The sequence below is a fragment of the Musca autumnalis genome, unplaced genomic scaffold, assembly GCF_047663935.1.
Source record: "Musca autumnalis isolate F117 unplaced genomic scaffold, ASM4766393v1 scaffold_5, whole genome shotgun sequence".
Lineage (NCBI taxonomy): Eukaryota > Metazoa > Arthropoda > Insecta > Diptera > Muscidae > Musca > Musca autumnalis.
In genome coordinates this window covers 52,035,504-52,050,924 of record NW_027412088.1, presented here as the reverse complement: position 1 = coordinate 52,050,924, position 15,421 = coordinate 52,035,504, and the positions used below count along the sequence as shown (strand labels likewise).

At 35.8% G+C, this 15,421-nt stretch overlaps 2 protein-coding genes across 2 annotated transcripts; one reads left to right on the top strand and one right to left on the bottom strand.

Annotated features, from left to right (window-relative positions):
• Positions 1-1,969: 1,969 nt before the first annotated feature.
• On the bottom strand, positions 1,970-2,619 carry RpL29 (ribosomal protein L29). Its single transcript, XM_073989302.1, has 2 exons — positions 2,280-2,619; positions 1,970-2,198 (listed from the first exon to the last, which is right to left on the bottom strand). Exons 1-2 carry the CDS (start codon positions 2,379-2,381, stop codon positions 2,064-2,066), a joined length of 237 nt encoding a protein of 78 aa, XP_073845403.1. The 5' UTR covers positions 2,382-2,619; the 3' UTR covers positions 1,970-2,063.
• Positions 2,620-13,412: 10,793 nt separating this feature from the next.
• Fib (rRNA 2'-O-methyltransferase fibrillarin) lies at positions 13,413-14,836 on the top strand. The gene has a single exon (XM_073990620.1). It carries the CDS (start codon positions 13,566-13,568, stop codon positions 14,583-14,585), a length of 1,020 nt encoding a protein of 339 aa, XP_073846721.1. The 5' UTR covers positions 13,413-13,565; the 3' UTR covers positions 14,586-14,836.
• Positions 14,837-15,421: the final 585 nt, after the last annotated feature.

The following is a 15,421-nucleotide window of genomic DNA, read 5'->3' as shown; positions in this document are numbered from 1 at the left end:
AGAAGACCTGCTACAGTTATTCTATAGAAAGAAGACCTTCTACAGGTCTTCTATAGAAAGAAGACCTTCTACAGGTCTTCTATAGAAAGAAGACCTTCTACAGGTCTTCTATAGAAAGAAGACCTTCTACAGGTCTTCTATAGAAAGAAGACCTTCTACGGGGGTTCTATAGAAAGAAGACCTTCTACAGGTCTTCTATAGAAAGAAGACCTTCTACAGGTCTTCTATAGAAAGAAGACCTTCTACAGGTCTTCTATAGACGGAAGAGCTTCTACAGGTCTTCTATAGAAAGAAGACCTGCTACAGTTATTCTATAGAAAGAAGACCTTCTACAGGTCTTCTATAGAAAGAAGACCTTCTACAGGTCTTCTATAGACGGAGGAGCTTCTACAGGTCTTCTATAGACGGAGGAGCTTCTACAGGTCTTCTATAGAAAGAAGACCTGCTACAGGTCTTCTATAGAAAGAAGACCTTCTACAGGTCTTCTATAGAAAGAAGACCTGCTACAGGTCTTCTATAAAAAGAAGACCTGCTACAGGTCTTCTATAGAAAGAAGACCTGCTACAGGTCTTCTATAGAAAGAAGACTTTCTACAGGTCTTCTATAAAAAGAAAGAAAGAAGACCTTCTACAGGTCTTCTATAGAAAGAAGACCTTCTACAGGTCTTCTATAGAAAGAAGACCTTCTACAGGTCTTCTGTAGAAAGAAGACCTTCTACAGCTCTTTTATAGAAAGAAGACCTTCTACAAGTCTTCTGTAGAAAGAAGACCTTCTACAGGTCTTCTATAGAAAGAATACCTTCCACAGGTCTTCTATAGAAAGAAGACCTTCTACAGGTCTTCTAAGAAACAAGACCTTCTACAGGTCTTCTATAGAAAGAAGACCTTCTACAGGTCTTCTATAGAAAGAAGACTTTCTAAAGAAGATCTTCTAAAGAAGATCTTTTACAAGTCTTCTGCAGAAAGACCTTCAAAAGTCTTCTGTAGAACGAATACCTTCTATAGGTCTTTTGTAGAAGGAAAACCTTCTACAGATCTTCTATTGAAAGAAACCTTCTAGTCTCTAGACGACCCGTGGAAAGTCTTCTTTCCATATAATACCTGTAGAAGTTCTTTTTTCCATAAAAGGTCTGTATGTTAGGATATCCCACTCAAAGAAAGCCAGGTCTTCAATAAAAGGAAGACTTCCATAGGTCTTTTATAGAAGAAATACCTTCTACAAGTCTTAAATAGCTGGAAGACTTTCTACAGTTATTCTATAGAAGGAAAACCTATGAAAAGAAGACCATCCAAGTCTTCTACAGAAAGAAAACATTTCATAGGTCTTCTATTGAAAATGTAGATTCCACAGGTCTTCAATAGAAGGAAAATATTTCATAGGTCTTCTTTGGAAAGAAGACCTTCCATAGGTCTTTTTTCTAAAGATCTTTAAGTCTTTTTGCATGTAGGCTGTCTGTGGCGATGTTTATTTTTCGAAACAGTTTGATATTAGGAGCGGATGACCACACAACTGTATTGTATTTGCTTAGAGGTAGTTTACACTGTCTATCAATGTCATATGACACGAAATTAAAACATTCCATATTTACCCACGGAGGCAATGTGGAGACGTTGTTTTATACATTTTTTGCTGGTGTGGACGCACAGAGCAAATGGCGTAAGAAAATCTCCAATATTACACATATTAGCGAATATATAACGATGGAAAATTTCATATCATATGACATTTACATATAGTATAAACTACCCCTTAGTTCGTAAGCTAAAACTCTTGATGTATAGGTATGATTTAGCAGGAATCTTATATGAAAATCCTTATTATTTGGCTCCATGGTTTGGTCTGGTACCAACAATCTCAAAATTTGAAGCGGTATTTCTATTTTGTCTGGTATTCATAAAGAACTCCTTAATTTTGTTAAGGACCTCTTTAGAGCATCTTACCCTTCGAAGGTACAACACAAAATTTGCATGTATTTTTTTTTCTTCTTTTTTTCAAAGAATCATTTTTGTTTTTATTATGTCCTTAAATGGCTTAAAAACACAAATGTACACTAAACACACACTCTACTCTTGGAGAGAGACGGGCTTCTTCTTGCCGGCTTGGGCGGCAACACGATCCTTGTAGCGTTGATCAGCCTCAGCACGGCTCAAGTTGTTTCTGCGGGCAAAACGTTGGTTGGTCAAGAATTTGACATCCATCTAAGAAGGGGAAAACAGGGAAAAATTAAACCATTAATAATACATCCAACAACAACGGTAGGGTAGGCTTTGAATACTTACACCCATGGTGGATTCATGGCGTTTACGCATTGGGCGCTTGATGCCATTGCGATGGGCTTTTCTGTTTTGATTGTGATTAGTGTGATTCTTTGACTTGGCCATTGTACGCTAAGAGCTGGAGGGAGACCACCATTACATTTCAACAATCACCATCGGCGGCACCATCATTGCAACATAAACAAAACGTAAGAAGAGATGAAGTCCAAGATAAATAATACACCAAACATAATCCACAGCAATCAGCAGCGCACAGAAATAGAATTAAAATGAAAATTATTAGTTTTTTTCAAAAACATTTTCCATATTTATATAGCAATGATATTTTCACATTTATTTAATTATTTGTTAAGAAAATTGCCATAAATTTATTATAAACTTTTAATTTAGCAACCTACGTTTTTGACGTTTTAGCGGAAAAGAAAAGGGAGCTTCGAAAAAATATGCCAGCTGTCATTTTTGTTCGAATTTTCGAAAACAACATTTGCCATGGCTGTGTTCAGTGAGCATTCAGCAGTTGTGTGAGGAGTGTTTGATGTTGCCAGATTGTGGTTGTACTTAAAGTGGAAAGGGAGAATAATTAAATAGTATACTTTTCGAAAAAAATCAACAAAAGACATTTTAAGCTCTGTTCTTTTACCCTGCGTTTACAAATGTCAGGACAGTTGACTTCATGTATTGGTTGTCAAAATCCCAAAACTTGCCCTTATGATGTAGGCTTCCAGACAACTGCAAAAACTGTTGTAAAATTATGAATGAAAATCACCGATTTCTTTTTGTTTTCCGTTCACATATTTTGTTTTTGTTCATGTTCTTTTGTTTTCAACACATTTCAATTATTATCTCACACATTTTTACAAAAAATGTCAAAATTTTGTTAACCTGGCTGTCTTTGAAAGAATGATGGACAGCTGGGAGACAAAGTCGATGGTCAGACTAGCAAGGTTTCATGAAACCAATTTCGTTAAAGTTTCTTTTCAAATTTCGTTAATGTCCACACACGTTAACGTGAAATTTAAGATCTTTGCGTGTCCTCTTTATTTCACCATTCGCGTTTGTTGTGTTTCTCATACCAATAAAAACAAAAAAAGACATAAATAAACCAAAAAACAACATAAAATAATTAACATTAATAATTAAATTAATAGTTAAATTTTCAATATTTCATTAATTAAATGTTTTTATTAAATATATTTATGTTTGTTTTGTTGTTAACGTTTGCTTGAGAAAATAAAAATGAAAGAAAATTGAAGAAAAAATCTTGCAACGAAGAACAAGAAGAGGCAACACAACAAACACAGAAAACCATGTACATGGGTTTCACTACTTCATACCCCTCGCCTATAAACTTGACGTCGCCATGTTGAAATCGTGCTAGTCTGACCATCGACAAACGACAAATGTATGTATGTGTTAGTAAATCAGAGTTGTATTTGAAGACAAACTGTCTAGTGTAAACGCCTAGTTACGTTAAATTTTCTTAAAGTTTAAATTTTTAATTCGAAAGCATTCAATAACCCTAAAAATTACACCACTTTCATATGTAATTCGAAGAATTTCAGATATAATTTGATTATTTCATTTGAAATTCAAAAAATTTCACTTGTAATTTGAGAATTCCAATTTGAGAATTCCATTTGAAATTCGAATTATTTCATTTGTAGTTCGGATTATTTCATTTGTAATTCGAATTTTTTTAAATCAACTCAAAACTTGGATTTGTTTTAAATCAAATGTTATATCGAAATATTTTGATACACAACACTGCTTTTTGCTCCTAAAAATGCAACTATTGCAGTCTGTACCAATATTGGCAACTATGTTCATGTGTCGTTTATTTACTAGGGTTATGACATTTTGACCTTTTTTCTCAAAAATGATTTCCTGTAGCTAGTATGAATGAACTTTTGCCTATTAAAAATTTGCTCCAAACTGTTTTTCCTGTTGCACGAATAAGTGACATTATGTCTATTAATGACTAAAATAATTTTTATTCCATTTAAATATTGGAAAAGGTCCCGCACAAAGCACTTTCAATTTATGTGATACACGAAATAAAGCTATATATGATATAAAATGATATATATGTAATAATATGACGATAAAATTGGTGAGAAACAAAAGCTTATGTCATTCTGGATATGTCGTGTGGCTTTAACGATTATTTTTAGTTATTTATGTGCAAAAAGTGACTCCAAATTTTTTTCCAAAAAGCTCATCTATAAAAACTTTAAAATCTTTTTGTGCATGAGCTTTTTTCTATCGAATCACCTTGTAATTAAGATTTTGTCGAATCTTATGCAAAAGCTCATCAAAATATGACTCAGGGATGTGAGGTTGTAAAAAAATCATAACCCTATTATTTACATTTTTCAAATAACTGTAAACACAAACACACAAAAACAAAAAGAAGCGGAAAAATAGAAAAAATATTATATAAAAATAAAACAAGTAAAAAAGTATCAGTCGGCTTTGCCGACAGAGATATACCCTCAGCCTGTGTATATTGAAAAAATTTTTTTCCCAAAATACGTATGTATTTAGTGGGTTTTAACAATTTTGGGCGTTTGAACCGACAAAAATGTTGATTAGGATTAAAGATCAAAAGTTTTCCGGAGGAGATACTAAAAGGAATGGATCGACATTGACTGTTATGGAAGTGGATCACAACATATGGTGCCATAGGGGGTATTTACACTCTTCGGACTGTTTGCTCAAGAAGTATGGACTTGCCCCTAAAAAAACTTTTCCCTTCGTAATTGAGGCAGCGAATGCAAGTTGCTTCAACAAAAATCAAAGTGATTCGATAGCAGGTCTTAAAGTGAACTTATCCGAAATTTTGTGTGGGAGGTACCGGATGGAGTGGACAAATATAGTCCATATTTGAACCTGATATATATCTGGTAGATATATTAGGATGTGTAAAGTATAGACCAATTCGGCCACTCCCTTCAATAGTTACCGTACTAACAATTTTTCCGAACATTTTTGAACTTTTGCGGGGGAGGTACCTGAAGGAGTGGACCGATATGGCTTATCTTCAAACTTAAACTATGTTTGGACAAAATATTACTAAGGCCATATTTTGGACCGAATCGGCAGATCCGTTCGAGAGTTATCTTGAGCTCCAACCACCTCACACGGTGTCATAGGGGTTTTTTGCAACTTTCATGCTATTTTCGCAAGAAGTATAGACTTGCCCCTGATGGAACTTGTACCGTCGTATGGAGGGCAGTGAATACAAGTTGCTAAAACAAAAATAAAAGCGAGAGATGGCCCTAAACTGAACTTTTCCGAAATTTTGGGTGGGAGGTACCCGAAGTAGTGGACCGATTGAGACCATATTGGAACCTCATATTACTCTGGTAGAAGGTTTACGCTGTACAAAGTATGGACCAAATCGGTCACTCTCTTCAAGAGTTATCGTGCGCACAAACTTTCCGAACATTTTCGAACTTTTGTGGGGGAGGTACCGGAAGGAGTGGACCGATGTAGGTCATCTTCGAACTTAAACTAAGTTTGGGCAAAATATGACGAAAGCCAATTTGAACCGAATCGGTTCATCCGTTCGAGAGTTATCGTGCGCTCCAGCCAGCAGGACAGACAGACAGACGGACAGGGCTAGATCGACTCCAAATTGTCTGAAACACATTTCGTCCAAACATACTTGGGGTCTAAAACCATTATTTCGATGAGGCACATTTTCATCGTATCAAAGTGTATATACCCTCCATAGCCGAAAGGCTGAGGGTATAATGAATGTAGCTTTAATTTAATATAAATTGTAAACAACATATTTAATAGCAATTTGTCAGATTATTTTTTGCAGTATTCTATTCCATTTTTAATTTCAAGCAATTCTTTTTACAAACTCGGGTATGTATACGTAAACAAAGATCAGCTGACTGGTATCTTATATCATTTTAGACTAGTCTAAACAACTACGATTTGAAAGTTGGATTTAGAAATCGAGTCGATTTAAAATGACTAGTCTAAACGGGCTATTAACCTTCCTTATGGGGATTTATTTGACTTATACGCTATGGAATTTACACTTGAAATTCCTTCCGTCATAGCTTTGCATATTGTAATATTACTTCCAGGCATAGATCGGGGTGTTAAATGAACAGATCATGGTAGAATAATGTATAGGTAGGCCAAAGCTAACAGCTGATTACAATTTTATTATATTTTGGTCTGTTTACTTACTTTTCAAAATGTAAAACCGGCAAAAGTAGTAAATTTTAGCTCTGTTCCTTTACGTGCAAGAATCTTCAAGTTTTACAACTTTTTACTCAAAAAGCGTTCCTTTACTTCAGACACCATACAATTCATATGGAAGCTGATTACAATTTTTGCTACTTTTGCCGGTTTTACCACTTTCAAAAGTAAAGGAACAGACCATTTGTAAACTGCTCCCATATGAATTGTATAAGCTGTGTTCCTTTACTTACCTGAGGTTACTATTTTTACCATTTGTTACCATATTTAACCTGCAAAGCGTTCCTTAACCCCAAAAAGTGGTAACTGGAACGAACGATGACAAAACAAAATTAAAAACTGTGAAATAAAAGAAGACAAGACAATTTGTCTTCAAATACAAGTCGGGGCCTGGATTCCTGTTCTATAAAAATTTCAAATGAAAAATATTTCCTTTATAATTTTTTTCATTTGACAGTTTTCTCCTTTATAAAAGTTTTCATTTCACTTTTTCATAGAAACAGAATTGAGCCCCTGATTTACTAACACATACATTCATACATTTCTAATTTTTCATTTGACAGTTTTCTCCTTTATAAAAGCTTTCATTTCACATTTTTATAGAAACAGAATTAAGCCCCATTGGTGGGATTCTGTAACTACCTAACGACAGAATTACCGACAATTATCGATAACTGGAAATTTTAATTTGCTCATTTATTCGATAAATAACGAAATTTGTCGGTGAATTACCGACCAAAATAAAGTAGTCGCTAACCCGTACCGATTCCACAAGTGTTGTCAACTTCAATTTCAACTTTTCATTCATAATTTTGCATTTTAATTTTACCGATTTTTGTTTGTAACGGCAAAATAATTTCACAGACAGTAGGGTTAACAAATTTTTTTAAATTTTTTGTAAAAATGTGTAGTAGTACGATTATATATAACCGGATTTAACGAACCCCCGGGTTTCAAATGTCAACTCCTTTGCGTATACGTCAAATAAATCCTCATTAAGAATGTTAACACTGCAAAAGGCTATAATATAAAGACGGGCTATGATAATAGTTGAAATGTATCGAAAACAAAAGAACATGAACAAAACCAAAAAATGTGAACGGGAAATAAAAATTAATCGATGATTTTCATTCATAATTTTACAACTGTTTATGCCTACGTCACACAGGCAAGTTCTGGGTTTTTGACAACCAATACATGAAATCAACTGTCCTGTCATGCATAAACCCAGCCAAACATGTCAAGTAGAAGATAATGTTTGGTTTACATTTACGAAATCAACTCGATTTCAACTGTCAATTCCTTTGCGTATACGTCAAATGAAAACTAATCTGAAATCCATTGGATTTCATTTGACTTTAAGCCATGGAATTGCCAGTTGAAATCGAGTAACAACAATATTCTGGGGAGTAGTTAAAGTGATTTTTATACCCTCCACCATAGGATGGGGGTATATTAAGTTTGTCACTACGTTTGTAACTACTCGAAACAATCATTGTAGACCCCACAAACTATATATTCTTGATCAGCGTGCAATTCTACATCGATATAGCTATGTCCGTCCGTCTGTCCGTCTGTGGAAATCACTCTAGCGTCCGAACGGATTGACGTAGGTGGATGAAATTTTGGGAAAATCTATTATATGTACGTAGGACTTTTGGTATTGAAAGCGGGCTACGCTTTCGTGTAGCCCCCATACAAAATGACGCGTGACGCGTCGTCGTTTTAAGGAATTTTTAATTGGTATTTTGTGTCTCCAGAGGCCAAAAAACATTCCTACCAAATTTGGTTTATATAGGTCCACGTTTTGGTATAGCCCCCATATAACCCAGTCCCATTTGACAACAGAATCGGTTGTAACTTTGTATTTTGTGTTTCCAGAGGCTAAGAAACATTTCCACCGTAGTGGAAATTATATAGGCCCACGTTTTGATATAGCCCCCATAGGACGATATCTCTCGATTTTCGGTATTTTGAAGGTTTTGGCCTCATTATCACACCGAGATGGCTGAAATTTGGTATTTAGTCTTCGTTGGGCGTATAAAACTTTCCCCCAGAAATTTTTAGGTATAGGTCCACGCCATAGAACGGTACCTTCCGATTTTCGGTATTTTGAAGGTTGTGGCCACATCCATCCAACGAAATGACTGAAATTTGTGGTGGAGGGTATAAAAAGTTCGGCCCGACTTTACATTTACGAAATCCACTCGATTTCATCTGTCAATTCCATAGCTCAAACGTCAAGTGAAATCTCATCTGAAATCCATTGGATTTCATTTGACCTATGGATTTGACAGATGAAATCGAGTGGATTTCGTAAATGTAAACATAGCATAACAGGTTTTATAAATGATGCATCATTTAAGCTATCACTTCCATGTTATCATGATACAATGATACAAGGTAACCTCACGCTCACAGCTCACAGAGTTGTATTAGCTTCGACGTCCCTTCATAGTCAAAACGATTTTGACACACTTTGTATGTATGTGTATGTAAACAAACATATACTTATATGTCAGTTACATTTTAATTTGAAAATTAAACGAAAATTTCAAAATAAATATCTAAATATCTAAAATTCTCAACAAAAAATATGGTTTTTCGCAAAATTCAAATGTTCCCAGTTTTCAAGGGATTGTGACGACATATGTATAGAGGAAAGGTAGCTAATATAAGTAATGAAGTGTATCTCGGACGGACTTTAGGTCAGACATAGACCCCATAATCATTGTTAATTTTGCCACCTATCATGGTTTCCTTCTATCTATTTTCAGCAAAACCTACAAATCGAACTCACGGCAATACTGTGACCTATTCTCCATTTTTATCCTTAATCCGACAAGCAGCCACCACAGAACTCTCTCATCATCATTACACCATTTCGTTCTTCATCTTCAATTTATCAAGCATAAAACTCTTATCATCATCTTAACTTATACAGGATGAACACAACGGAGTTATATATCCTAAACCAAATATGGGTTATTGACCATTACCATGTCTACTAAATCCCCCCATTCTTCTAAAATAAAATAATTAAATAATACATTTTAATCAGCTTTCAGATGTTTTACTTTTATTTGGAAAACATCCATAAATGTAGTTGCTTAACTAGACAATATAAGTCCTAAAAAGGTACCGTTGCATAACTTATGTTGGTGTTACATATTTTTTTATATTATGAAAAAATTCTTACAATATAGTAGTTTACTTTCTCTTGTTTTACTTGGCGATGTTAGACATGTCAACAATTTAAGCGGTGGGCCGGCGGAGAACCTTTATCAGTTGACGAAATATGGACGACGAACACAACGGAAAACATTATTGCATGGGCCACGGGGTACCTCGTAGATTTCTTCGGATTAAAAAGGCGATACAAATCGGTTTTGGTCGTCTTGGGTTGAGGAAGAGTTCGTTAAATCGAGCGAATGCAGACCCGGTGCGGATGATGAAACAACCAATGGTCACAATGAGCTAATTTCAACACGTTTATTATCTCAAATCTCGTAATTTCAATGCCTAGTATGTTACGCAAGGCGCGACCTTAATCTTTGTAGTAGACGATGAGGGCCCACGAGGGCAATGCGGCGACGATCACACATGGTACTACGGCCAGCACAGTAGCGTTTCCAAAAGAGAATTGCCTAAAAAGATGAACGTTTAATATGTTGGCTTAAGTTAACTGGTTAGAAAGTATTGAACAATTTACAAAGGAATACTTACCGAAAACAGGTTTTATCTAGCAGCTACCATGGGCACTTAACGGAGATGGCTATATTTTTTCTACTGGTAGCCCTTTCAACAGTTTCAATAGACAGTTTCAATTCAATTTATTTAACTTGTAATTCAAAGCCAACCGGCCCATCAGTGTAAATTACAAAATGCATAAGAATTGCTTAACCAAATAAAAAGGAAAAACTACTCGAAAAATATAATGTAAGACCAAGAAACTAAAAACTAATATAAAAATATGCATACCAATAATATATACAGATTTACTTTGAAGCTACTCCAAAACAATTTCATTCAATATGCAACATCCAAATCTCACATGACACAACGTCACTTAAGCAAAAGTAATACATAATAATAAATATATATAAATATATAATATCTAAGTGCACTTTCTAAAAAATCAAAAAAGGAGGCAAGCAAATACACAAAACAGATGAAAAAGTAATATACTGTAAGAATACAATATTAATGTCACTATCTGTTCAAAGGCACGGCAACGGCACGTACCGAAGTGAAATGCCGGATAAGTAATTTAGTAAACGAATTAACCGATACACTAAAAGTTCTTAATTGGTCAGGCAATGCATTAAAAATACGGATTACTCTAACAACAAAAGAATTCGACATAAGAAGAGAAGCATTCGGCATAGTCAACTGATTCAGACGCGTAGAGTGCAAAAAACAGAACATCTGTAAAAGAAATAGGGGAGTTTGGTTCTTAATACACTTGAAAAGCAACAACAACAAACGTGTTTTGACAAAATTATTAAAAGAAAGGCCAAGGAATTGAACAACATAGGGTGTAATATGCGCACGACGATTCAACTTGTAAACATAACGAACGGATCTATTGACTGCCAGTTGAATAAAATCCAATATTCCCAGAATAAACCTCCAAACCATACATAATTGTTGGCAAAATAATAGCACGTGCAAGTCTCATCCTAACTTCCAACGGCAAGTGCATATCAGTATTGTAAAGACACCTCAAACTGAAATTAACTTTCGACACCAAGGAACAAACATGTTTATCAAAAGAAAGCCGGCTATCCAAAACAACACCCAGACATTCCAAATCATTTACAAAATGAACATTCGTACCATCATAAGAAATACTAATATCAGTATGATTATTACTGGAAAAATATAATGCTTTAGTTTTGCTGGGATTAACTCTAAGGTTATTCCTCAACATCCAACGATGAATATTTTTTGTCTAGGAAATGTATGTTTTCCGACATATGGGACCAAAAGGAAGTACCTTCACAACGATCTGTTTTCCAACAAAAGGTCGTTCAATCGTAAACAACAATATGTTAATAAGAAAGGCCCAAGGGGAATTTAGAGACGACATCAATGATGTCACCAACTCAGACACGGCGAGTGATTTGTAGGCTTTTTAGCTAACAGCATATGGTTGATGATTGTATCTGGATGTTATTACTCAGGATGCGTACTTTGAACGCTGCTGGCAAGCAAATGATCTTTTCCTTGGTATGTCATTCTGAATACACATTGCTAAGCTCTGCAATAACACGAACAAATATAAAAAACATCAAAATCAGAACTTTTTCCACGATGTCACAATTTTCTTACCAGAAACAGAAGAACGAAATTTCTATCTGCTTCTACACAGTTATTTTAGCGAAATTTTCACAGAATTTCTACATGTCCATAATTGGTCGCGATGTTTGTTTCATTTCTTGCACACTGCTTACCATATTTGGTCGCATTTCTTATTCTGCTCCAATCAAATTATATACACAAATATTTTAAGAGAATGTAAACAAAACTGTATGTTTTTATTGTTGTCATTGACATACAATAACAACAAAAACGTTCAAGCAGTGTTGTATTTGGCAGCTCAAGGACGGGTTTTTCTAATGAGATTACCTTCTTATTCTGCCATGCCATGTTATATTGAAAGTTGTTATTTTCTGTAATTAATGCTTATACCTTCTATTAACCCAATGATTACACATGCAAGTAACTTACAGACAGTTGTGTATACATATTATAGTCGAAACTTCAATTTTTTCGAACTGACACTTGCATGTGTAGACGTTCGGAAAAAAATTGAAGTTACTTTCAAAGCACTTACATTGATTACTGACAAGAAAATGTTGTCGGCAGTGAGGTTGTTAGTTGGTGTGGCAATGAATATGTGTGAGTGTATTTGTGTTTTTCGAACTGCCACTTGCATGTGTAAACGGGGGGTAATATATCTTGACAGATATTCCATGAAATTACAGCTTAAGCTTTGTTCCTTTCCTTTTTTAATAGTAAAAGTAGTAAAAGAAAAAACTGTCAAAATTGCTCTCACGTAATAAGTTTTGCACAAAAGTAATGGCCCCGGCACATACGGTGCGTTGTGCGTCGCGTCACGCGTTAAAAACAACAACCACATGAAAAAAGTGTAAGTGATGCCAAGTTTGTTGTTGAAGTTTTCATGTGGTTGTTGTAACGCGATGCTCAACGCGCCGTATGTGCAGAGGCCTTAAAGGAACGAAAAAATAGTAGATCTGGCAGCAATGTCAAAAAAACAAACATGACGCCTAAAAAATAACAACAAAGAAAATAAATTTCACGATCTATATTTGCTATCGATATTTATTTTATTTTATTTCTTTTTATTTTGCTTTAACAATGCTTTGTTTTCTTTTTTCTTTTGCCTTAATGTCAAATAAATCTCATATTAGCAGTTTGACAGATTTTCCAGTAGAAAGTAGAAAAAGAGAAAGCCATTTTGGCATGCTCTCTCTTAAATTTTGCTTCAAGTTTGACTACTTTTTAGGGTTAAGGAACGCTTTCCGAGTTAAAAATGGTAAAACTTTAACGTAAAGGAATTGGCGCATTTTACTAAAACCTGTGTGTTGTAAATCCATGATGAAATTATAAGGTGGCGTAAAACGACCAGCTGATTGGTATCAATCTGTCAAATATTTTGTTATTGTGAATAAATTGTATGAAAACGTAAACAAACATTTTGACATATTGAAGAATTTTCGGCCAAAATAGAGTTGTTGTTGTGCTACTTACGTGACCTGTTAAATAGATCTTGTGTAAATCCGACAGTCACAATTTGCCCTGTGGGAATTTTTACAAGGAAATGCAACTCTGCTGTCGTTCGACATGACAGCAGGCGAGCTGTGTTCAGTTTACTTAAAAAAGCAGAGTTGTATATCTTGTCATTTCACGTTGAAGTTTCGTTTCACGTGGAAAAATCTTTCTATAGGAAACATCAGCTCCGCGTGTTTTTGCTGTTGCTCTTCGTGCGCAGTTTCGTTTTTTAATCAGTGAATTTTTGTAAATTTTGAATTAAACCTAAATATGGGTAAACCTGGATTCTCACCAAGAGGAGGTGGTGGAGGCGGCGGTGGTGGCCGTGGAGGTTTCGGAGGAGTCGGTGGACGTGGTGGTGGCGGTGGCCGTGGAGGTTTTGGAGGAGGTGGTCGTGGCGGTGGTGGTGGCCGTGGCGGCCGTGGAGGTTTCGGTGATCGTGGTGGTGGCCGTGGAGGTGGTGGCCGTGGAGGCGGCGGTCGTGGAGGCTTTGGCGGTCGCGGAGGTGGCGGCCGTGGAGGTGGTGCTGGACGTGGCCGTGGAGGCGGTGGTGGTGGCTTCAAAGGTGGCAAAACTGTTGTCATCGAACCCCATCGTCATGAAGGTATTTTCATTGCCCGTGGCAAAGAAGATGCTTTGGTCACACGCAACTTTGTACCTGGTTCAGAAGTCTACGGTGAGAAGCGCATCTCCGTCGAAACAAATGGCGAGAAAGTCGAATACAGAGTTTGGAATCCTTTCCGTTCCAAATTGGCTGCTGCCGTTTTGGGTGGTGTTGACAAAATTCACATGCCTCCTGGCTCCAAAGTATTGTATTTGGGTGCAGCCTCCGGTACAACAGTATCACATGTTTCTGATGTTGTTGGACCCGAAGGTCTTGTATATGCTGTAGAATTCTCACATCGTTCTGGTCGTGATCTGATAAATGTAGCCAAAAAACGTACCAACATTATACCCATCATTGAAGATGCCCGTCATCCACACAAATACAGAATGCTTGTTGGTATGGTCGATACCATCTTTGCTGATGTTGCCCAGCCAGATCAGGGACGTATTGTTGCCCTCAATGCCCAACATTTCCTTAAGAATGGTGGCCACTTTGTGATTTCCATTAAGGCTTCCTGTATCGATTCAACCGCCCAACCTGAGGCTGTGTTTGCTGCCGAAGTCAAGAAAATGCAAGCTGACAAATTGAAACCACAAGAACAGATTACCCTGGAACCATATGAACGTGATCACGCCGTTGTGGTTGGTGTTTACAGGCCGCCTCCAAAGGGTTCCGATTCATAAATAAGCATTTAGATATTTTGAATGTTTTATTTTTAACTGATAAACTAAACAACTTTAGCTTTAAGTATTCACCTACCTACAACTACCTTTATTACCACTTTTTTAATTTTACGTTTTCTTTTCTCCTATAACAAAAGAAGAAAGTACAGAAGAAAAATGCAAAGTTTTATATTTAGAAATATAAATAAAGCAAGAGAGAATAAGAATTTTAAATAAAAATAACTTGTAGAATCAAGTTGAAAAAAATCGTACATATAAATTGTTTTTTCTTGGTTTTTTCCTTGATGATGGGATTATGAAAGAATGTAAACCACGTTGTTGTGATGAATTTTTGTTTGTAAACACATAACCAAGATACTACTGTACTTTGCTTTTTTGTGTTGATAGCTGTGATCACCATTGATGTTTACAAGGGAACATGTGTGTGCTGTTGCAAATGTAAGCAGACATACCACAACACAATCCGTACTCTAACATCTACAAGAAAATACTGTTAATCCATTATCATTATGAATTTCAGGGCAAACAACCTGAAAGAAGCAGCCAACAAATTCGATATGTTTACTTCTTTAGATCTTAAGATTAAATTGCTCTTAACATTGTTTTCTTGGTGGTGCATTTTGTTTGATATATGGATATTGGAGTCGATTTTCGTCACATACTTCCTAGAGGGTGACACTGTTGTTCAATGGTATGCACGCTGAAGGTCGTCGGTTCGATTCCCGTCCAGGCAACATCAAACATTTCAAAGGTGGCAAAATACCCCTCAATAATGTTGGCGATATTTCCTGAGTATTTCAGCCATGTAAAACTTCTCTAAAGTGGTGTCTTAAGAT